Below are 23217 nucleotides of genomic sequence, written 5' to 3' on the forward strand. Positions count from 1 at the left end.
ACATAAATATAGTGACATAATATGAATACAAATACAACGAGACTTAATATTGGATGATGTATATACCTCAGGGTTGCTATCGTGTGAAGGTGAGCAGTAGAAAGTGAGTTGTTTTGCATATTATAAAATGATTCACAGTTTATTCTTAAAAAAGTCCTTACCTATTCAGTGTATTTAAATACATTTTTTAACGTAATGTAAAGTGATCTTGCGATACAGAGAAAAAAATTCCCTCAAGTAAGCGCTTGGCGACAAAAATCTTAACAGAAATAAACCGCAGAGCAAACCAAGCTCAGGAAGGCTCTCCATCTGCCTCAACCAGTCTGGGTGAGAGGAGAGTGGAAAAGAGAGAAAAGATTATTTAACTCATTCTGCCTGTTATGCAGCTCCTGAGTTGAGCCTCTGCCTGGAAAGAGGCAATATTAGGGCTCCTTAGGCCATCGTTTCTAAAGGTCAGCTTTATTCTGATTGGTCAACTTCAGGAAGCCAGCCAAGGGGCAGCACCTTAACCCCGTGAACGCTAACTCATCCTTTGGTTGGTGTGAAGGTTCTTTAAAAAAAACACTATGCAGCTATCCATCCATCTTCTTAACCGCTTGTCCGGTTCAGGCTTGTGGGAGGGCTGCAGCCTATTCCAGCTGTCATAGTGCAAAAGGCAGATTATAGCCTGGATAAGTTGCCAGTCTATCTAACATGCAGAGAAAGACCACCATTCAACACTCACGGCCAATTCAGAGTGAACATTTAACCTAAAACGCATGCCTTTGGACTGTGGGAGGAAGCCGGAGTCACCGGAGGAAATCCACGCAAGCACAGGGAAGAACTTGCAAGCTCCACGCAGAAAGGCCCCGGCCAGCTGGCGGATTTGAACCCAGGACCTCGCTGCTGTGAGGCGACAGCGCTAAGCCCTGCAACCAAGTAATATATTTTCACTTACTTGAGTGGAAACTGGCAACTTCTCAAACCCACCCATAAACGTTCAAGCCTGATCTGAGTGAGCAGCACAAATATTCACAGTAACAAAGACGACAGCAGCACATCTCAGCTCGGTAAACAAAACATTCGCTACCTGATGCACGAAATATTTGCCCTGTGCTGTAAATAGGTGTAAGTGTGGAAAATGTGCTTAAATGTCATCTCCTATCCTAAAACATGAAAGGTAATGTAGCTAGTAAAATGTTTTTGTTTGTTTTTTTTCTCCTGTTGTCACCAAACAAACGTATGGTAGCACCACACACCGACAGTTATTTGCATGCTGGGATAATTTAATTGCTTATAATACAACTTAGATTATGAATACAAGAAGATCACCATATAAAGAAATGTGTGGCAAGATCAGAGTAGCCTGAAGCCTGAGCTTTTGGTTCAGGAGAAGTACTCAGAAATGTGGATACCTAAAATAAAAGGTGCAACATAAAAAGCATGAATGAAGTTTTGGGCATCCGCTGGCTTCCCAGTGTCTAATTTTATACTGGATGCATGCGATCAGTCCCTCTCTGTCCTCAGCAGGCACGAATTACAGGAGTTTCCAGCCATGATAATCCTCCTCACCAGATAATAACAGCCTGCCACATCTTTCTGAGATTCATGCCCGCATGCTTTACCACTTAGCCAAAATATCTCAGGTGATTAATTTCATTCAATGCGTTTGACGTTGAGGAATTAAGATGAGGTTGAAATGCTCAACGGCTCCGGCCACTCTAAACCCGGTGAGTTATCCTCCCGCTGCTCTAAAGGTACCCACTGCTTGTGTAAAAACAAAGCCTCTGGGCCCTTCAGCTGCAGCTGCACGCTAAAGAAAAGGTTAAAGTTGGGCCAAAAAAAGCGCCTGTGATGTTTGTAAGTTGTTTATGGAATTTGAAAACAGGTACAGCTTCAGACATGTTGAGTCCAAACTGGATACTGTGTAGATCAGAACGATAGCGTCGTCTGTAACCTCCCGTCGACCAAGGCGGTGTGAACGCCTTAAGAGGGCGGCGTGTCTGCGTGCGTGTGTGCATTTCTACGCCTTTGTTTACAGTCAAAACAGTGGATTTCTAAAAGGAAGATAAATGTGATTTCGCTGTCATGGGTAAGGTCACCTAAAGTTTGCGGGAATAATCCATGGAGGCGAGACAACATGACAGCTTTGGGTTTAACATGAGGAATGCAAACACGGCTGACATAATACATATTATTTGCTGTTGCTATACTCACATAAGCCCTGTAGTTTGACTCTTTGTCAATTGTAATGTAACAAGAAAAAAGTAAAGGCAATAAACATTCACAGGTGTGCTAAACATCTTAAGGCTGATTCCTCTTTCTTAACCAAAAGCAGCAGTCAGAGTAGATTATACTGTAACCTTAACACATGTGTAACACAAGCCTAGCAAAGAGGAAATCTCATATTTCTGTATGCTCAGGTACTCTCTGCCCAATGCCAGGGTCACCTTCACCAGGAAAAATAAATCCCTTGTGGCTCATTAACACTACCCATAAGACCTCTCTCCCTTTGAGAGGCGGCGAGTGGGTGTCAGCCTAATGTTTATACTGTCTGCTCATGGTTATGTAAGCCATTTCGTCCTCTTTCTAACGAATCTACCTTTACCTTTCCCAACATGCCAAGTTATGCGTTACATAAATATTCTTTGAACTGGTCTAGCTTAAGGTTTTTCAGCATGCCAGGGTGTGTATTACATAAATATTGTAGGCCAGACTGTAGAGAGGTACTGTACCGTGGAAGCTGTTTTTTCTTTTCCCTTTTTTCTCTTTCCAGAGTCAAGGATGCTTCTCTTTCATGAAGGGCAGGTTCAGGGAGGCCGTGGCACTTAATCAGCCTCTAGAATGAGCGAGTCAGTGCGTTTATCTTTACAGTAGGCGGCCGGCTGTACAGCGGTGTAAACAAAGTTCAGCACACACGCGTGTGTTTGTGTGCGACAGGCGGTGTAACATGCGTGATGAGGACATTGTTTCTCTGTATAACAGTGCCCTGTCTGTGGTTCACTCGCTTGTTTACTGACGCTGTCATGCTAATGTACTTACAGCATGCGGGTCACAGGGTTCATTTCTAACCACGAAGCCTCGCTGCCGTCCATCATAAAGCCGTTTCATGCCCAGTTATTCACCCATAATGATGTTATCTTGATAAAGCCAGAATAACTGGACTTCCTCTATATGTCTCCCTCGTTCGTTAGTTTTCTTCAACGGCGTGGTTTCTATAGCAACTAATTGTTTTTGTTATGCCTTAGTCAAATGATTGCTGCCCCTTTGTTGTGACCTGTATTGACCTTTTTTTATGGCTATCGGAGGATTTGCACTAGGGCCAAAGAAGACTCCTTGATAAAAAAAAGAGAGACCAGCTGTGAGTGACTGCAGTCATTATCAGTTTTCCGGGTTCTGATAAATCTGTGGCTAAAATGACCATCCTTCCTGGCTGTAGCTCTTAATGACTGAGCATTCCTGCTGCAGCTGAGAGAGGGTGGAGATATTTGAACCATTTGAAGAATGCTCTCAGTGTGACATCCGAATTACTCGTAAAAAAAAACCCCACAAAAAAAACACGAGGCCAATTTGAGCAACATCTGTCCTGTGGTTTGGTCTTCACACAGTTTGGTGGGCGCAGTGGGCTTTTCTCAGCCTTCAAGATAACATGCTTCTTTTCATTTTTGGCTTTTTCATTAATATCTTCCCCAAGCAGCACGTTGGTCTGATAAGGAGGGAGCAAGAGCAAGTAGAAGACACACATTTCTGTTTGTACATTTTGGTGGGAAGAATCGGGCATTGTGTACTCGTACTCATCTGGGCCCTCATGGGAAATACACAGCAACTAAATCAGTTGTTAGCTTTGTGTGTTATCTTTTAAGATGAAAGGACACTGAAAACAATGAAACTGCTGCCCTGGGGTTTCAGTTAGAAGGGGAAAAAAAGCAACTGGAGCGAAGAATGAGACCTTTGATCTGTGCAGTCAGTCCCATTGAGTTAGTCTGAGACTGTACCCAGAAATAGAGAAGACAGGGGTCAAGAAAAGAAAAGAAAAAGGCCCCGTTCCCGGTTCACAGCAGTTGCCTGCAGAAGTTTCTGCAGAAACAATCATCCTGTGCATTGTTTTAGAACTATTATTAGGGCTACCCTCCCAAAAAAAGAACATCTGTACTAAGTCACCATTAACTCTGCTTTCTGACTCAGTTTTTTTTGTCTTCATTCAAGATGAAATGTGACACGAGGCTGTGGGAATTAACATTTTAGACATCTAGCTTTAACAAGACATTTCACCAAGTTGCACATCATCATTCAAGTTTCATCAAAGCAGACATAAACTGTGACCACTTAATATTTCAAGCCACTAAATTGGCAGGCCAAAAAAAAGGAAATTCATTCATTTGTTGTGTTCTTGTGGCCCAGTAGTCAAAGATAGACACACAAAATATAACCACTATATCCCCATTTTGGTTTCAGCTAGGGGCCATAATTGCATTTACTGTAAGCTTATAAAAAATTGTTACAAAATTGCTAATATTCTTTGTATATGCTGCACGTGTAAACTGTAGGCTGCTAAAAGCGGCTGATTTGGGAATGTCTGGCTGCTCGTTTTTGGTTCTGGGCTACTGGCAGACGTTGGTGCACAGTCACTGCAGCCTGGCCTGTCTGCTCTGGTTTCATAAGCAGAGAGAGCAAATGACCTATATACTTCTCTGAGGGAGGGGAAGTCACCTTGTTGGTGGACCAGCAGGCAGGCAGGCTGGCACGCAGCGACAAGGCTTTAATGTGCGGCACTATTAAAAGGTTGACCACTGACTCGATATTAGAGGCATACTTTAGAGAGACCTCTCATCTGCTCCTCGTGTTGCTCTTGGCCGTGAAACTTTCCGGGGCTGTTTTTCTTGGATTGGATTGTCTTCCCCTTAATGCAGTTTGGTGATGGTGTGAAAAGGCCAATGTATGGGGGGAATATTCTGCATATAAACATGCTGGAAACACATCTTGATACGTATTCGATTTGTGCACGCACACTTGCACTCACATTAAGCTGAAACCGTGAGGCCCGCTGCCAGAAAGATCAAGTCAGACAAACACCTCACCAGAGACTCCTCTAAGCGTCCTAACAAATTGAATGTGTGTGTAGATGGACAAGAGGGAATTAGATCAGTGGTCCTGATTGTATCTGAGTGTGCTGTTGCTGTACCCCTTTCCAGCTCGTCCCCTGGAGGAAATGCGTGTGCATGAGAGAAAGAGACTGGGAAAGAGACAGAGAAAAGGGGAGGGGGGAGAGAGAGAAAGAGAGCGCTTGGCAGCTGGTTTGATGAAGGATGTACGGAGAATGTTAACCAGACAATCACCTTGCATCTTATTGATTGAGATGGAAGAGAGGTAATTAGCACAGAAAAGAAGGGGAAGCTGAGGCCACTTTCAATGTTTTGATACAAGGTGTTCTCTCTTTGTACCAATCTACATATTGTGTTCTTTGTGTGTGTTTGAGCATGAAGGGAAACGTTTTGTTAAAGGTTATAGTGAATGTCCTGATTTTTTTTTTCTGTTGTGTCTAGACGTGACAAAAACTTTTGTGCACGTAGAACGTAAATGTTAACCGGTTCACTCTATAGTACAGCTGTGCTGGTGGTTAGTACAAGACAGCTGATTAATGTAGACCCGTTCCAGTTTTACTCAAACTATCAAATCTGCAGAACAAAGAGCAACACCTAAAACTCATTAGATTGAAATTTTATATTAAAATACTGTGAATTCAATACATATATAAGACAGGACTTTTTTTTTAGTTTGAAAATATAGTTTGTGGTCTTTTGCGAACTGGATAGGGTTTTTAAATGAGACTAAATGATGGGAAAAAATGTTAGTGTTACTTCATTGATAATACACAGTTGCCCGTGGTGACGATATATATCAGATTTATGGAAATGTTTCTTCTATCAGAAGAGATTTGGGTCTAGAACGCCACCTCGTGAATCAGTCCATCAGTATTTACAGATGTAAACTTATTTTTTTTAAAAAGTTACATCCAATTTAGAATCACTAATTAGCTTCTACCGTCTCGATTCTCGATCTTTTATCCAACATCTTCCTGGAATGGTCCACATTTAGGCTTGGCAGACAGAAACATTATATAAAAATAATGATCTTTCTTCAGGTGGAAACTGACAGCACACATCAGGTTTTACCAGTGACACTCCTCGCCATGACCCTCATGGTCTCATTTTCAGGAGTGGGTAAACTGCAAGTCTTAACTAATTCTCCCATTTAACAGCGCATTAGTAAGAACATACTGTTTATCCTGCGATTTAATGAGCCTGTAATGGCAGGAATCAGTCAGTGGTAAAAGAAGTAAATGATGCCAGAGTAAACAACGCCTTAGATCAGCAGACTCATCACTCGTGTTGTCTTGCCTGTTTGTTGCGTTGTTTCGAGTAAATTCAACACGTCATGCTATTTACAGTACAGCACACGTCAGTGCTGAATCACACCTGCGATCTTTGGCCTTGAACTTGATATATAGTTTTACCTATAACACAGTAGGGCTTTTGTTCCACCGTGGTTTTTGACATTTTAGTCCACCTCTGAACTCTTTTTCCAGTCCGGTTTCATGCCAGAGAAGAGGTGTTTTGGATCCCACTTAAATTTGACACCCTGCTCTGTTTCTCTCTGCTTATTGAATTTAAATAATCTCCTCTATAATTCTTTCAGTGTCATCCTGGTAAGCTTGGAGAAACCATAAATCCGAGGAGCGTAAAGCCCTCCTCTCCCGGTTGGCAGACATTTTTATGGCTAGCCACATTGTGCTGCTACTGTCAGTGGGTTGTAAAAACCCAAGAATGTTTCACAGTGCGCATCATGCCGTAATGCAGATGGGAAGGGGACAGTCAGCCCTGGTTTTATTGTTGACTTTTGAGTATTCCTTGTTAATTTATGCCTCGTCTGAAGAACTCTTATGTGTGTCCTTTCAGCTCGCCACTGAGACAACCGTCCTCGACGGCCAAAGTGTGCCTGGTTTGTGGAGATGAGGCATCAGGTTGTCACTACGGCGTCGTAACATGCGGAAGCTGCAAGGTCTTCTTCAAAAGAGCTGTGGAAGGTATGGCATCGTCCCACGTTTAGATGAGATGTCACTGGCTTGAGCTTAAAACCCTGCAGATTAAGCAAACACAAGGGAGTGCAAGAAAACATTACCACCTCTCTGACAAGATAATAAGTAAAACAGCAAGCAAATCAAGAAACATATCGACCAGTTGATAGCACACACAGTATGCAGCATAAGAAACACACAGCGAGTACAGGAAACAGGCAAACAGAGAGATTGGTACAAGCCAAGTACACAATAACCGCATTTGTGGCAACACAAAAAATAATGAACAAGTAATTGGCTGAATCTAGGTATGGAGCCATTATCTTTTGATTGCTCTTTTGGAACAACATTGGTGATTAGTTGACGTCAGTGTTTTTGTATCTGCAGCATATGCAGCCTTATGTGTTTTCAAATTGGCGAATGTGTTTCTTAATTGATGTTCTAGAAATTCTACTGCAACTGTCCTTTGAAGCACCGCTCCTCTCTAAAACAGAAATAAGGATCATTATTAGGTTATTTACATTATTATGTAAATAACAAAATAACTTAAAGCAAAAATTGGGAAACGTAAAATCTGAAGTCTTTATATTAAGGGCCATCAGTCAAACAATACTGTTTGCTCTGGGTCTAAACAGAGCGTGTTGTGTGTGACGTCTTCTTTTGCGCATTGAGGGTTCACACTAGAGCGCGTTTGCTGTCGCATTTTATTTGTAGTGTGAACAAGCAGACAAAAAAAGAATCGGATTTGATCCAAAAATCGGAATTGAGCATTAAGACCTGCAGTGTGAACGTAGCCTCAGACGCTAGTTCCGTTTGCCTCTTTTCGTTGCTGTGCTTTGGACTCTCATATTTTTTATACAGGAAAAAAAGAAAAGACACATTAATACTGTTCTATTACGTTGCAGGAATTTCTAATTAATTATTTCACTCAATATCAGATAAATGAAGAGAATCGCTTTAACTGACAATTACAACTCTCAGACTTATTGGCCAATATTCTGCTTATTTGGAGGATCTTATACCAGAGTGATATGCTATGAAGGACACTAACAAAACTTCAAACCCAGTCTGAAATAATAGGTATGACATCGATGGTAACCATCTTTCTTTGTTAAGCCGTGCTTTCTGTTTCACGCATCATGTGACTCTTCTTCTACGCAAGACTATCCTTATGAGTGTCGCCTACTGCAATCAGAGATACTGTTAAATGGTGATGACAAAGTGGTGAAATTAAAATTCAACAAATTCTGTAAGGTACACAAAATATAACAGTAAAATGCAACACACAACAAATAAGATGGAAATTAGACCAGAAAAGTGCATTCAGCCATTCACACCTATTCACACCAGCTTGTTTTCTATGCTGAAGTGCTTTTATCTAATGTTCACTCACATTCAGAGCAACTTGGGTACTTTGACATGTAGACTGGAGCAGTCATGGATTGAACCGCCAACATTCCAATTAGAAGATGACCTCCTATACCTCCTGAGCGACAGCCACCCCATCCATTCATTCTCCTCCGCTTATCCAATTCAGGGTTTCGTGGGGCGAGCTGAAGCCTATCCTAGCTTTCACAGTACGAGAGGCGGGTACACCCTGGACAGTCGCAGGGCTAACAGAGCGAGACAGACGACCATTTGCACTCACATTCACACCTATAAGCAATTTAGAGTCAACAACTAACCTAACCCCACTAACTGCATAACCCTGCCAGGTTATGTGTCCAGCACAAGTTACCACGGTGATTTATCCAGGTAAAAAGACGGATGACTTTAATCTCACGTTGTAATGTGCCTCTTATGTTAGGTAGGAGCTGGGGAAAATGTTAATGAGAAAAATGGTATAAGTCATTTTCAGATGTAACAACAACATTTTAAAGAGCTCACTTAAACAAGGACATGGTGGCAAGTTGCTCTTTCCACACATTCAGCACACTGTACTTTGCAAGAATTATTACCCATAGTTGCTTTTTAAAATTTCCACCATACTGTTGCATCTATGCAACAAACTACTGTTTAATCTCACTAGACCATCTGTTTATTTATTCCTAAAATATCATTAAAATGACCAAAATTAGGCATTACATTTATAGAGTGAGTCATCGGGGAAGAAAAAAGCAATTCAGTAGGTTAGTCTCCAGCAGCAGCCCTTTATGTTATATTTAGCTTGGGGAAAATCAGCACCAGTCATAATGTGCTTTTCATGTTGTGCCTGTTGCCTGAGGCTTTGGCCTAACTCATTTAGATGAGTGTTTGAATGCAAAACACACTTTTACAGACCCAGTGAAGGCGGGGGGGGAAAAACAGGAGCAAACAAGGCTGCTAGCCAGCCAGCCGTCAGGCCCTCTAGGTGTTTTCCTGACCATTGAAGGAATTGCATTCATTCCCAATCAAATCATGCCTTAATTTGATGATATTTACACACCGTCATTACGTAGAGACCTAAAACCAGATTATGTGTCTGGGGTTATCGAATCAGACGTGCCGTTGTTCTTGCTTCAAGCCTGTCTGGCACAACGCCGGCGGCAGACACTCAAGATCGGATTTTGTGCGGGAGCGCTAGTCAGGTGAGGCACCGGAAAGTGCTCACTTCTCTTTGTAATTACGGTGCTAAAACCGTATTTTTTGCTCTTATAAAAACACAGAAAAGGCTTCAGTGATTGCATAATGCCTTTCAAATTTAACACGGTGATCCTTACATTCATATTTTCTCAATATTCAGTATTTCTCGGGGGGGGGGGGGGGAATTTCCTCTTGATTCTGCACAACCAAAAAAAGAAAAAAGGCAACTGTGCAAACTATGAAAGCAACCCCTAGAGTGGTGTTATGTCATCAAGTTTGCATGAGACGTGAGCTTTTACCTTACTTTACCCCCCTCAATAGCTACTGCTGCCGCTGCTGAGGTGGATGGAGAGCGAAGCAAAGGATGAAAATAGTGAGAGAAGGATTTTGCAAAGGGAGGAGAGATAGAGGACGGTGAAACGGATACAGCGAGGGAGGAGGGGGAGGAAGGACAAAGAAAAAGTCAGACGCAGATCGAGATAAAGAGAGGAGGAGCTGGGAGTAAGTAACATGGAGAGGGATGGAAAATGATGTGTCAGCAGCGAGTGCCGGAGAGGTGTAAGTCAGGACGTGAGGAGACGTTTCACTCCGCCCCTCTCCCAGTATTTCCTCCTCCTTCTCCTCCTCTTTTCTCTCAAAGTTAAAAACTTAGACTTGGCATGGGAGATATAAAAGAAGACTGCAGAGAGTGGGCATCTGTACAAGGGGAATAATCCAGCCCATGCTTAATTTCTTTTGGCACGGCCTGCCTCGGGGGACACAAGTTTTCGGTCGGCTGTAGCTCATTAGACGACTAACTGGCTCACAGCCCTTACTACAGAGCTAGCATTCTGAAGCCATCAACAAATCAGATGATATTCTGTGATTGTGAAGAGTCTGGTTTTCTCTTTACTCGAGTCATATAGGTCATTGCTAGGTAGCTTTTCTTCTCTTTTTTAACATCACTGGGCCTCAGCACGGTTATCCTTTTGAAGTCTCTGTTTTAGATTTACATTTAGACCATCTGTTTGGAATATCTATTGGCCACATGGGCCCTTCACTGTCCAAATCTGTTCACTTACAGTTCTCCTCAAGATGACTAATATTCATTCCACTTAATGTTGTCATATCTACCAGAAGGTGCTGCCAACTGTACACTATAAAGTTTAGAACCATGAGCCTGTGAAATATATATTAATATTAAATTAGGTGTTGAGAACTCTCTGGCTCCCAGTTTGCCGAAGAAAAAAAAAACAGCCCTTGGTTTATTCTTACCTCACAACATACAGTATGCATTAATATGATTTATTAAAATGTATTTATTATTATATATTAACATTAATTGCTCTAATTGCTAACGCTCACGGGATAAATGTATATCAGAGGCACTGCATGAGAAACACATGGCACTTACATAATCCCCAATAGCAATCAGTGGGAGAAGTCCATCACGCCAAAGCGGGCATTTTGCTGATTACTGGGAAACATATAAGCCAATCAAGTTGCTACATTAAAAGTTGAAGTTTACGACACTTTGTACCGTGTGGGGGCAAACGTTTCTATTCGTAGTGCAGATGTAGATAAGTGCTCTTATCATTTGTCTTGACTTACTGTGTTAGTAGTGTGAGTTAGCAGGACATTTGTTCAAGCTCTTTGGTGGGATGAGGCATCAAAGCGCCACGAGATGCTGTGTTGGCAGTCGGGGTTGAGCCGTTAATTAAATCACAATGCCGTGTATTTGTGCTTATGTGGAGCAATTATAACCTGCGGGAGGAAAAAATAATCATTTTTTAAACTTGTTGAATTGGCTGTTGACATTACAGCTATATCACTATTCATTTAGATAGTCCAAAATAACTCCCTGCTGGCTGCTGGTGGCAAAACGTCCTTTTAGAATACAGAGGGCAGCAACAACAACTCATTAGAGTACCTGCTGCTGCTGCCATTCATAGATTAGAACTACCCAACACAATGACTGATAAGCAAAATGATATTTAAACACTGTGGTATACAGTACTGCGAATTAAGCTCAAACTACACATTTTGCTTCCACCCAGCTGCATTAGCACCATTCACTCAGCATCATTTTTGTCCTTTTAACAACAGGATACCACTGGTGACATAAATCATGGTGACAATGTAAAACCAAGGGAAAAGGTTTGTCACACAGGCCTAGAGACTGGTCTGCAACCATATGACAAACACATGAAGCCTAGTTGTGGTTGTTTCGGTCACTGGTATATTACTTCAGCTGTAGTTTTAATGAAACAGAAAAGTGTGACACAAACCAGAAATGTGGAAGGTTCTCTTTCAATTAACATATTTCACAAGGCACAACTTTTACTTTGAAGGTAAACTTTCTCCACTTCTGGATTGTTCGCATCACACTTTCCCAAAATGCACTATTTGCAGACCAATGTGAAGAACTACAAGCAACCGTGGCAACCTGCTAGGAACCAAATCAACTGCTAAAAGTTTGTTTTAGTTAGGGTTTTTTTTTTGTTTTGTTTTTTTGGTGCAGTAACTTCTTTGCATCCGATTTCACGAAGCAAGAAACAGCAATTTCTGACTAACCAGTCGGGGAAAACATCTTTCCCTAGCAACCAGTGGTTGTATCACTTCCAATATGGCAGACAACTCTAGAGCAATGTGCGTATGACGCCTTGTGAGAAACCTCGATTTCATTTAGCTGTTTCTATCATTTGGCTGTTTCTTGTCCTGCTGTCTTGGACTGCAGTTGGCAATGACAGCCCTTCTTCTACAAATAAGATGTGCTGCAGAGATTCATTGTGAGCCTCGGGCCAGTTTAACTTGAACCTGACAAAGGTGGAAAGATAGTTCATGTGTCAGCACTGCAGAGCAGAACAGAGACTATATGGTTGGTTGCTGCAGTCAAAGCCAATAAGGTTGGAGTCTGTCCACGGGATCTTAATTTTTAATAATACACAAAAAGTATCTCAGTCTGTGGGAAAACTGCATTATTAAAACTACTGTACTCTGGATTATTCTGGCTAAAAGGCTGAAATAATGTTGGCATTTAGCCTGTAGAAACTGTCTACAAAGTGCAACACATAAAAAAAAAAATAAAAAAAAACCCCATCTCAGTAGTATTTAGTAACTACGTTCTCACACAGTGCTGTGACACCAATATTATCAGTACATAGATAAGCAATTACTACAAATAATCCAGTTTATCTTTTAGAGAATGGCAGCTATTGTTAGACATTTACTGTGTTTACCGTTACATCTGGCATGTTAATTGTCCGATAAATAAATATAGAATGACTTATGAAGCTCACAAGGCAGCTGTACTTATGTTATTGACTAAACTGTCATGCAAACCTGCAGTAAATGTCTTGCAGTTAACTCTTCAGGTTATGGATTAGTCCTGCGCTGCAGAAAACAACCCTCTGACATAAAACAGCGCTTTGTAAATATGTGCCATCGCTGCTAATGAAATGTGGAAATAGCTGAATGCATTCATATGTGCTTCTTTCCTGCTTTCACTCCTCTAAAGACAAGTTTGTTGATACAAGACAGCTGCACTCAATAAACGGCTCCATGTGGCACACATTTGAAGCGTTCAGCGCCAACTTATTATTCGCATGTCATCAGTGGCTTGGCATGTCTGCTCCTCGTAATAATACCAGGCCATGCTTGGAGCTCACTAGCTGCTCTTACTGTTCCTCTTTCTTTTTCTTTTTTTAACTTTGGGTTTACGTGATACACGAGAAATTACTCAACCTTGCTGCGCCCTCATTCAGCTCTAAAAATCCGACTGGGCCGTGGTTTCCGTGGCGCTCGTGTCAATCTGAAAAACTCATTCTTCCTTGCCTCCTCAGAGGAAGAGGTCGTCTGAGGACACGTCTTGCCCGGTTTCTGTTTGGATTGACCAATCCCGTTGCTCAGCTCAGGCTCGGGGGGGAGGGAGAAAGGCCTCCCTGCAGTGCCTCCTCGGTGAATGCTTCAGGTTGTGTGTGAAGGAGCTCATGTAACGACGGCTGGAGTCAGTGTTGTCCCGATCTCACCTTCCCCACATCACACATCCTTTAATCAGAAACTGCATAGCAAAGACACAACCGGAGGCACAAGAGGAAAGAAATTCAGGTGTCCGGCTCGGGGTAAAAATGACTTACTCTAAGCATGTGTGTCGCCCCGATTGCAAATAGACCTGTAATGATATTAGAAGGGATATCTTATTACACTATTAAATACTGTTAAATTATGCATTCTTTTAGGAATATTCATATACATAAACAATACATGAGGGCTACAAATTATTTTTTATATTAAAATTGTGCACTTGAACAACATCTTGCACTGCAGACATATTATATTCTTGTTTAAGTGGTTGTTCACTATGTTCTATTTAATGCCTCATTTTAGCAATAAAAACAACATACATAACACTGTCTACTGTCCTATAAAGCCTGTTGTGGCACTAACAACTACACCATATGTTTTGGTGCTTGTGTGATGATATAACTCGCACTACTTCCTCCATGCCATCAGTTCCTCTGGCCTAGGCTGACCTGCATGTCTCCCCAGCGGATATAATCTGACCTCCATCTCTTCCTACTCCCTGGTGATACCTTTGTTCTGTGACTTCAATGTGGGTTACACCTTTTGTGCTCAACCAAATAAGGGCCGCCAATCTGATGGGCTTTATCACTGTCTTCACTGGTAATTGTTTTTTCTTTTTTTCTTTTTAAAGATACAGCACTAAGGGAGTGGCGTTACGTTAGAAAGTGCTGCTGCAGATATGCTGCTCTCTTCATTAAAAATAGGTATACCACCACAATTATGCAAAAATGTCTTCATCCTTTGCAGAGGCGATCAGGATACTTATCAATTTGCAGAGAATTATTTTCAAAACATGCCTTAGATGACAGAAAGTTTTCACATAGTTATATTGCAAGAAAAAAATGCCTAAAAGCTGGGACCACTTGGCATCATAGATTTAGTAGTTTTAAATAAGAGCACAAACCTAATTGTGTAAAGCCTCATCCAACACAGCTGTTTGTGTGCTGTCCAAAGAAGCGGAGTAGCGATGCCATTGCAAGGCAGTGATTTGCATACTGCTGGCTCACTGGTGACAACAATTACATCTCTGTTTTTTTTTTGTTTGGTTTTTTTTTGTGTTTGCTATTTTGGTATCTGTGTAATGATAGGTTGCATAAACACCAATGAACCGTGATCACAGAATTGGCCAAATGCTTTGCTGGTCAATAATTAAATTACTGTCGTCCACGATTGCGTTCTTTAGTTAAGTCCACAGCAACGGTACCCAGTGAAGAAGTGTGCGTCCACTGGCAAGTGTTCTTCGGTGCCGTTATCCATGTGCGTCTGCATCTGTATTTGTGAGGTTATTGTCACAAACAGGGGTCTGACCACTTGTGTTTATTGGCTATTTAAATATGTCAGGTTAAAGGTTGTATTTTAGCAAAGGCCTGAAGCTGATTTTCGCTTTCGAGAGCAGCCGAACTGTAGCTTCCTGAGTGGCCAGAGTGCTGTAGGTCAATTGGAAAGAAAATTTCCTTCTTAGAAGAATTTCCTAGTAATGCATTGGTCCTTACATTCGTATTTTCTAAATATTTAATATTTCTCAGTTTTTATTATGGGAGTTTCCTCTTCATTCTGCACGAATCAAGAGGTAATTTAAAAGATAAACATGTTGCGCGAGTATATGTGAGCGCATGCACAGTGTGCATAAATAAATTCTCATGCTTGACACACACACACCTACACACAAACTCACACACAAAGTTGCACACGTATCCACCATCGGACTGCGACTTTGGCTGGCTCTTAAAGTGTGTTTCACTCTAACAATTATTAACAAGATTCACAGGAATGAGCCAAACAGTTGACACGAGGACTCCAGAGTTTCGGAACTGCCTTTCGGTCTGGCCTAAAGAGGCGCAAATGTGTGATTGTGTATACTGTAAACATGTGTGTGTGTGTGTGTGTGTGTGTGTGTGGATGAGGATGGGGGGGGGGGTGCAGGGAATGGGATGGCTGCGTTGTGTATCCTGTGTCGCAGTTTACTGTTTTTTAGAGCAAGAAAAATGGGCTTATGTAACGGTCATGTGATTTAGCCAGAAATAGTGGTGGGGCTACAGCTGCTGCCTCTCCTCCTGCAGCTCGGTTCCTTGGCTTTTGGCAGCAGCCAGACAGACACACTGCGCACTACTCCCGCTAGCTCAGAAAACAACTTCTACTCAGTCCTACACACAAATACAGATACTGTACTGTAGGTGCAACAAAATGCAATGCACAGTAGCATTGTCGCTGGAGATAAACTGCATGTGAACGCCACACGGCGAGCTCCCGTACTAAAAGCATTGCAATCCACGACAGAAATTTTGCGTACTTTGAGAGAAACAAACAACTGACAACAAACGTGCAAGGGAAAATACGGAGCAATATGCACAGACATGCAAGCATTTGCATGCGCGCAACCATGTATGTGTTTGTGGGAGGGACACACAGTTTTAACATAAGCCCTGAGGGAGCTAAGCCTTATACTTAGGTCATTAGGGTCACAATGGCACACTGTACCACTCCACCCGGGTTGGGTTGTGATTTCAGTCCCTGTGTATGTGTGTGTGTGTGTGTTTATTTCTTTGTGGAATCAGATACAAGATTTGCATTATTTATTTATTTTATTTTTTGAAATTGCCAAGTGGAGCAGCTTTGGCTGTATGTGCATGTGTGCGCATGTGAGATAGTGAGAGTGAATGACTGTATGTGTGCATGTGCATGAGCCTGTCTGTGTGTGGGCGTATGGCGCTCTGAGGCTGGCGGACGTGTGGAAAAGGAGGGATGGAGACGCAGGCGTAGCGAAGGAGAAGAGTGGAGGAGGAGAGCGGAGCTGTACAGTGAAGAGCTAGTGGAGCGGAAGGAAGCTCTCTGAAATGGGAGATCATTGGGTTTAGCTCAGGGCTAGGCAGGAGGCAGGAGGGATTCTCGCCATGTTAGCATCACTGTCAGGAATAGTCTAGCTGCAGTCAGAGTCCTGGCTCCGGCGAATTCTAAAAACTCTCATGCTATTTACTGTCTAATGCACTATTAGTCATAGGTGAGAGCGGAATAATCACAATTTTAATCATTTTCACAGTCGTGAAAACCGATATTGCCACACATTTTTTTTACAGCTTACCTTGATGACCTACATTACAGTGGCTCACAGAGATCTGACATTACAATGAAACATTTCCTGCCATTCATGTAATTGGTTGTATATTTCCTGGAAAATGTTCAGAACTATTATCCTACCTCTATAAGTAAGCGGCTTCTATCTCCTGCTTCGCTTTTTTTTCTTCTAAGAAAAAACAAAAACAGACAAAAAAAACCCCTGTTTTCTCCAAAACTTTGAAAATATCACTATTATTCTGTGTCAAGCTTCAGGATTGTCATCATCAAACTGACAGGGTCTTGTCTCCCTGTAGGTCAGCATAACTACCTGTGCGCTGGGAGAAACGACTGCATCATTGACAAGATCCGAAGGAAAAACTGTCCAGCGTGTCGTGTACGGAAGTGTCTCCAGGCTGGGATGAACCTAGGAGGTAAGGAGTCACATCCTCATTACACATTTGCCCGGTCACTTGTCTCAGATGTGGCATTTAAGTCAGCCTCTGTTTGCTTCATGGAAATTATAAATGTAGATCCGTATATAGTCACAAGAGGCCCTGGGATGCTGAGTCAGAGGATGTTTGTGTTTATATTATGTGTCTGAATATGATATGCATAATGCATCTACAGCAGGTGTAGCTCAACAATACTATATACAGTACAAGCTAAAAAAAAAAGAAGCCTGCAGACAAGTTGCAGCATTGTGTTATAAGGAAGTATGACACTGTATTTTAGCGGGGAAAATTTGTGTTTTATTTATTTATTTATTCTTTTAAGTGAAATGTATTCATTTTTTTTGCCACAGGCATATTCCAATTCAGGGTCACAGTGGAACGCGCAAAGCTAAAAGCACACTTGATAGATTTTCACTCCATTAGAGATTGAAATTACAAATGGTTTCCAATTCTACGCTCCCAAAGGGAAGTGAATTTCACCACAAATGTAAACACATAAAAAAAATACTCTGCTTAAAATTGTACAGACACATTTTAGGATTTTAGCAATTTACTAGATAAACAATGAAATATATGCATAAAGGCATATTGGATATTGTAAAAAGCACCTTAAAAATAGGATAAATAGTTTTAGGTTTACTAAACAATTGAATATTCACCAACTACTACTGAAGCCATGTAAAAGAAATTCTAGCTCTTATTATACTCTTTTTTTTAAAGGGATTTTTATAATACGATAACTTTTGATGGTATAAAAATGTTAACCTTCAGAATTACACCATAAGAATGGCCACTTGAATTGAACTCCTCAGAATAAGAGTGAAATGCCAAACGTTTTAAATGAGAGTACGACCTATTTTGTTATAAGGCCTATGATTTGAAGAGGTACATCCAATATTTGGGACAAAGTTTATCCAGCAAGCCGGCCAACCAACTCACAGTATAACAAAACTCACATAAACAGACGCTGATTAGAAAAATCAATTTCGGAAAAGGATTTTAAGATCCATTTTCTGTCCTATAAACTTCTGGAAGCTTACTTTTCCACAGACAATTTAATTTGCCTCTATATATTTCAGGCAACAAAACAATATGAAATGGATGTAATAGTGAGTTGCTAGTGTATTATAGGAACAGAGCCCACTTTGTTTTGGTGTGTATTATAACGGTCTGAGAGCAGACACAATGTTCACTGTCTGTGAAGAACCGGGTATACGAGGATAATAAGTCTATAGGTGGATGCAGGGGTGAAGCTGGATTTTAAAGCAGAATACCAGAGTGAGATAGAAGCCACAGTATTATAAAGTGTTAGTCACATTAAACACTGCCCTTCAGCACAGCGAGTTCAGCACACATGGGACTGGAAAATGGCACCAAAAAAGTAGTCTGATTACAGATACCCTCCAGTAATTAGCCACATGTATCAGCACTCATAGCTTGAAGTAGTTTGAACAGCTTGAACACTCTCTTCGCTCTCTTCTTTCAGTATTTCTACGAGGTGTTGAAAAGCATCGTATGACCATGAGTCACAAATAAATAAAACTTAAGGTTGCCAGCAAGTGTATTTCTGAGTAGCAGCAGCGTAATCCATTGAAAGAGACTTCAGCTGTTTATACCTAATTACTGTATGCTGTGAAGACCAGTAAAGAAAGCTGACATGTTCCCAAAACTTAATAATAGACATATTTTTGTATTTTAATATCAGAATTTTATTTTTGTTTATTTGTTTTGTGAAGTTTGCCTTCCAGCCAACAAATATGATAATATTATTTCATGCTGTGTAAAGTGTAAGTCGTCCCTTTTATGAATATTTATTCCTACTGCCGCTATAGCATCATTTACAAGAGACATGGGATCTGTACCATGACGCATGTTCGATCTGGAAGTCATCTGCCTTCACTTTGGCTACCACTGGTTGTCCTGGCAACATTAAGCTAGTTATCGGCTGATTCTTTTAACTTGGAGCATCTCCGTGTGAAAGAGGCAGAGTTGACCAGAAGCAACATTATCAGAATCATGAGTGAAGGATGAGTTGCAGTGATTCGAGCAGATAAATCAGACCACAGATGGATAACCCCTTAATCATGCTCTATCGTACAGGCACCACCGAGTTAGTCAGTTCAGCCCACAGCTACAGTAAGTGCAAATATGTAGAAAGCAACTATAAAAAACAACAAATTAGCATCATTTTAAAGAACTTTAAGAAAAAAGTAATGGACTAGCTACATGAATTTAAAGCAGCTCATGCAAATTACACCAACCTAGTGAGAGTGGAGAGCACAAAGAAGTAGCAAATTTGGTAACTGTATCAAATATGTAATATTTATTATCGTTAAAACAAACCTGTAATACCACTGAAAATTTAGCTTATAGACATTTATTTATTAGCTAAAGAGTAGCAACAGCTTTATGTAGCTCAACAGTGGTTTATACATTTGGCAACAAGTGAAGCTCTGGTTTGATCCCAGGATGAGACAGAAATCAGGAAGGAGTCAGGAAGAGGGAAAAAAATCTGTCAAATGAAACATAGGGGAACTACCTGCTGTGGTAACCCCAACAGTTTTGTGAGGTGTCGTTGTAGACAGCATTGATTTTTATAGTCTCGATTGATGCCCCGAGATTAGCAATTTCACCGTCCTCGTCTTGGTTTGGAATAAAAAGAAGAAAAAAACAGACAGTGGTGAGGAGAGGCGGGTCTTTCTGTAAAACCAGTTGTTAATTGGCTAATGGCTTGTTAATCACAAGCAAATGAGCTTATTGTGGCAAATCCTCTTTTTGAAACATAGTATGACCTGGATTTACAAAATAGATGTAATATTTCATTCAGCATGAACCCAGAATGAGCAGAAAAATGTTTACAGAGGTCAAGTCAGAAAGCTATTTTCTTACAGTGAACTATAGTACGGGAAGGCTCTTTGAAATCACAACTATCGCCATGTGGTGGGCTTCGGGTAAAGTGCAGGTTGAAGGCGCTCACTTTTCCAACCGGAAGCTAGAACCGTGTTTTATACTGTTTTTGGGTATGTCTGCGTGTGCCTTATATGTTACTGGTAAAAACAGCTTTGAAAGAGAACTCGTTATTGCTAAGAACAATAGGCAGCCAGGAAAACTAGCTTGAAGTAACAGCATGCAGTTACGTCTAGCAAGTGAACTCAGGAATCAAAAAAAAGGTGGAGCGTTAGCTGCTAACGTTAGCAAACAATATCCTTTTCTCCATGTAATTAGTAGTCTGAGTAAAAGAAAGAGGCTTGATATGAATTGGAATATTGTAAACACTCAATAGTTTACAATGGTGTCTGTAAATATTACACTGCATGCACTGATAAGAAAAATCTGTGTGCTGTAACAAAAAACAGTTATAATTGTGATAAGAAATGCAAAAGCTGACTGTTTTTTTTTTACATATTATCTGAAAGCAAACACATTTTTTATGCACTGAGAAGAGGCGAACGTGTCAGTAATAAGCAACCTCACCGGCTAATAGGAGTAGATAGGTGGGTGCAAGGATGAAGGTGTGTTCTAATATGTCAGAAGCAGCTGTGTTGGTGTCTGATGAAATGTAGCACAACAAGACAATAGACACAAATTTCTAGGTTTAAGTACATTACTTGAGTTTATTGAATCTGTCATGTAAAATTTAGACACAGATGAGATCAGACCAGAGCACATAAAACTACAAGAAACAAAACGGTTACAGTGTCTGACTCCAGTCAGATGTTATAGTTATGGTTACCCTCTGATAATGCACCTCAGGCCTCACCACAGGCAACACACACACACACACACACATTAATCGTTCATGCTCAAATTCACACCTACAGTTAATTTAGAGTTACCAGTTAACCAAACAAACCTGGCTTTGGGAGGAAGTTGGAGTATCTGAAGAGAAGTCACACTGGCATAGCAAGAGTGCCTGTCAGGAACTTTTTATACCAGCAGTAGGATGGCCAGATGTCCCACCTTATGTGGGACCGCACATAATTTTCATACCCTGTCCTTCGTCAGACAACGTCCCACATTTTGATTGGCTCTAGTTAAGTTTCAGTTGTAAGTATTTACCAGCTGTGCTCCCACAAATGGTTGATTTTTGATATACTATGAGACCTTACACCCTAGACATGGCAGAAAGGGGTAAAATTAAACATGCTTATATCTGTTGTTTAAAAAGCTCCATGAGGAGAGAAGTTATGAAGGCTTATGTGCCAAAATATGTTAGAGTTTTAAGAGAACAAAGAGAAAATGCCAAGAATCAGATGACCCGAGATGAGATGAGCAAGAACTTGGCGACAGTGGAAATGAAAACCTCAGTTTAAGCCAGAAGAAAGCTCCGGCAGAAGCAGGCTCTGTTAAATTACTGACTAACCTTGATTTTAAAAGGAAATTAGAATAACACTTATATGATAGTATTGACAACTTATAATGTTATAACTAGTAATTAGCTGGTTTACAGTCCAGTGTAGGTGACTGTATTGCATCTTAATGTTTACTACCTTCCAAAAACCTATATGATTGTGTGAGTAAACAGGAACTTGAACAAACACTTTTTATGTGATAGCAGCACAGCAGACATAAATGTTTGACTTAAGTAGTACATCTTGTTGCATTTGCATATTATTTATACCCATAGATAGACACATAAATAGAAAAAATACCACCATTAACACTGTTAGTAAAGGCTCTTTTGTACCCCGCAGCACGGAAATCCAAGAAGTTGAAGCTGAAGGGAGTCAGCGAGGACCTGCAGGGCTCTAAGGATGGCCAAACTGCTACAGGTGGCGCTGGAGGCTACCTGTCCTCAGAGAAGGAGCTGAATGCCAGTGCTGCCAATGCCCTGGTGCCCCACAGGCCTGGGGTGGTCACACCTTTTCTGCCGCCCTCCATCTGCAGCGTGTTGGAGCTGATTGAGCCCGAAGAAGTGTACTCTGGCTATGACAACTCACAGCCTGACACCACTGACCACCTGCTATCCAGTCTCAACCGCCTGGCTGGAAAGCAGATGGTACGCATGGTGAAATGGGCCAAAGTACTTCCAGGTTAGTGACCATTAGTGCAAGAGGGCTGAAGCCTAAGTGCTGTTTAGGAATGTTTGCTAGAAATGTTTAGGAATGTTGGAAAAGAGTGGAAGCAGTCCTAAAGACATGTGTAAGAGAAGTAGGTTATATGTGCATGGCCTTATAGTTTACTGCTAACAAAAGAATTGATATTCAGTTTTATTTATGGCTGAATCAAAAAAAGTGGTAAGCTGGTAAAAATACCAGCCTAATAAATCAGAGGGGACTCTATATCGTAATTATGAAGAGGGGTTTTAATGAAGATAACACGCCAACATCTTCACTTTTGATCTTTTTCGGATAAAACACTGCCAGTTTTGTCAGAGCACCCAATTTTGATTTTAAATATTAGGTCAGGAAATAATTCTGCGGTGCTTCAACAAGATTAGAGATGAATCCTATTTTACCATTTAATAAAATCAAGATTAGGATTTCTTATAGAAGAAAAAAAAACAAAACTAATTTACATCAGTGTTGCCAGTTGTTATGTGAACAGCTTTCTCATTAATTTTTTCATATACACCAGATTACGGGAAGCTGAGAGAAAATAATGTTTGAGAAGGAATAAACACGTTCCCCTAAAATTCCAGTCAGTGGCAGACATAATGAAAGATGCCTCACAGGTAGCTCTTTGAGCCTGTTTAATTTGCTGTATTGCAAATATTTGATACCTCCACGGTGTCTGCTTGCCATATCCGGACATATAAATAGAAGCCAGACAGAAGGGTCAAAATGAGCACCTTCGACTTTCAGATATGCCCCCTGCCGGCATTCAGTTTACATTTGGATGTGGCAGAGTGACACGCAAGGCAACACGGGCCAGCAATGTTATGTCAGTCATTAAGCACATATACTTTTCTGATGTTAACTTTAAAGCAGCCTGTAAAAACACACACACACACACGCACGCACGCACGCACGCACGCACGCACACACACACACACACAGATCAGATGTAACAGTTTAGAGAAGACCCTCATAA

General features: G+C 41.0%; 1 protein-coding gene across 2 annotated transcripts in view; it reads left to right on the forward strand.

Annotated features, from left to right (window-relative positions):
• nr3c2 (nuclear receptor subfamily 3, group C, member 2) overlaps positions 1-23217 on the forward strand; it is an 86396-nt gene that overhangs the window by 46101 nt on the left and 17078 nt on the right. For both annotated transcript variants that reach the window (XM_085356882.1, XM_085356883.1), the window contains 3 exons: positions 6936-7063; positions 17047-17163; positions 21879-22217. In XM_085356882.1, coding sequence (XP_085213008.1) covers positions 6936-7063; positions 17047-17163; positions 21879-22217 — 584 coding nt within the window. The remainder of the gene's footprint in view (positions 1-6935; positions 7064-17046; positions 17164-21878; positions 22218-23217) is intronic.

The sequence above is a fragment of the Diplotaxodon limnothrissa genome, linkage group LG6 (genome assembly GCF_057381915.1).
Source record: "Diplotaxodon limnothrissa isolate DT_005_m linkage group LG6, D_limnothrissa_male_GT1.1, whole genome shotgun sequence".
NCBI lineage: Eukaryota > Metazoa > Chordata > Actinopteri > Cichliformes > Cichlidae > Diplotaxodon > Diplotaxodon limnothrissa.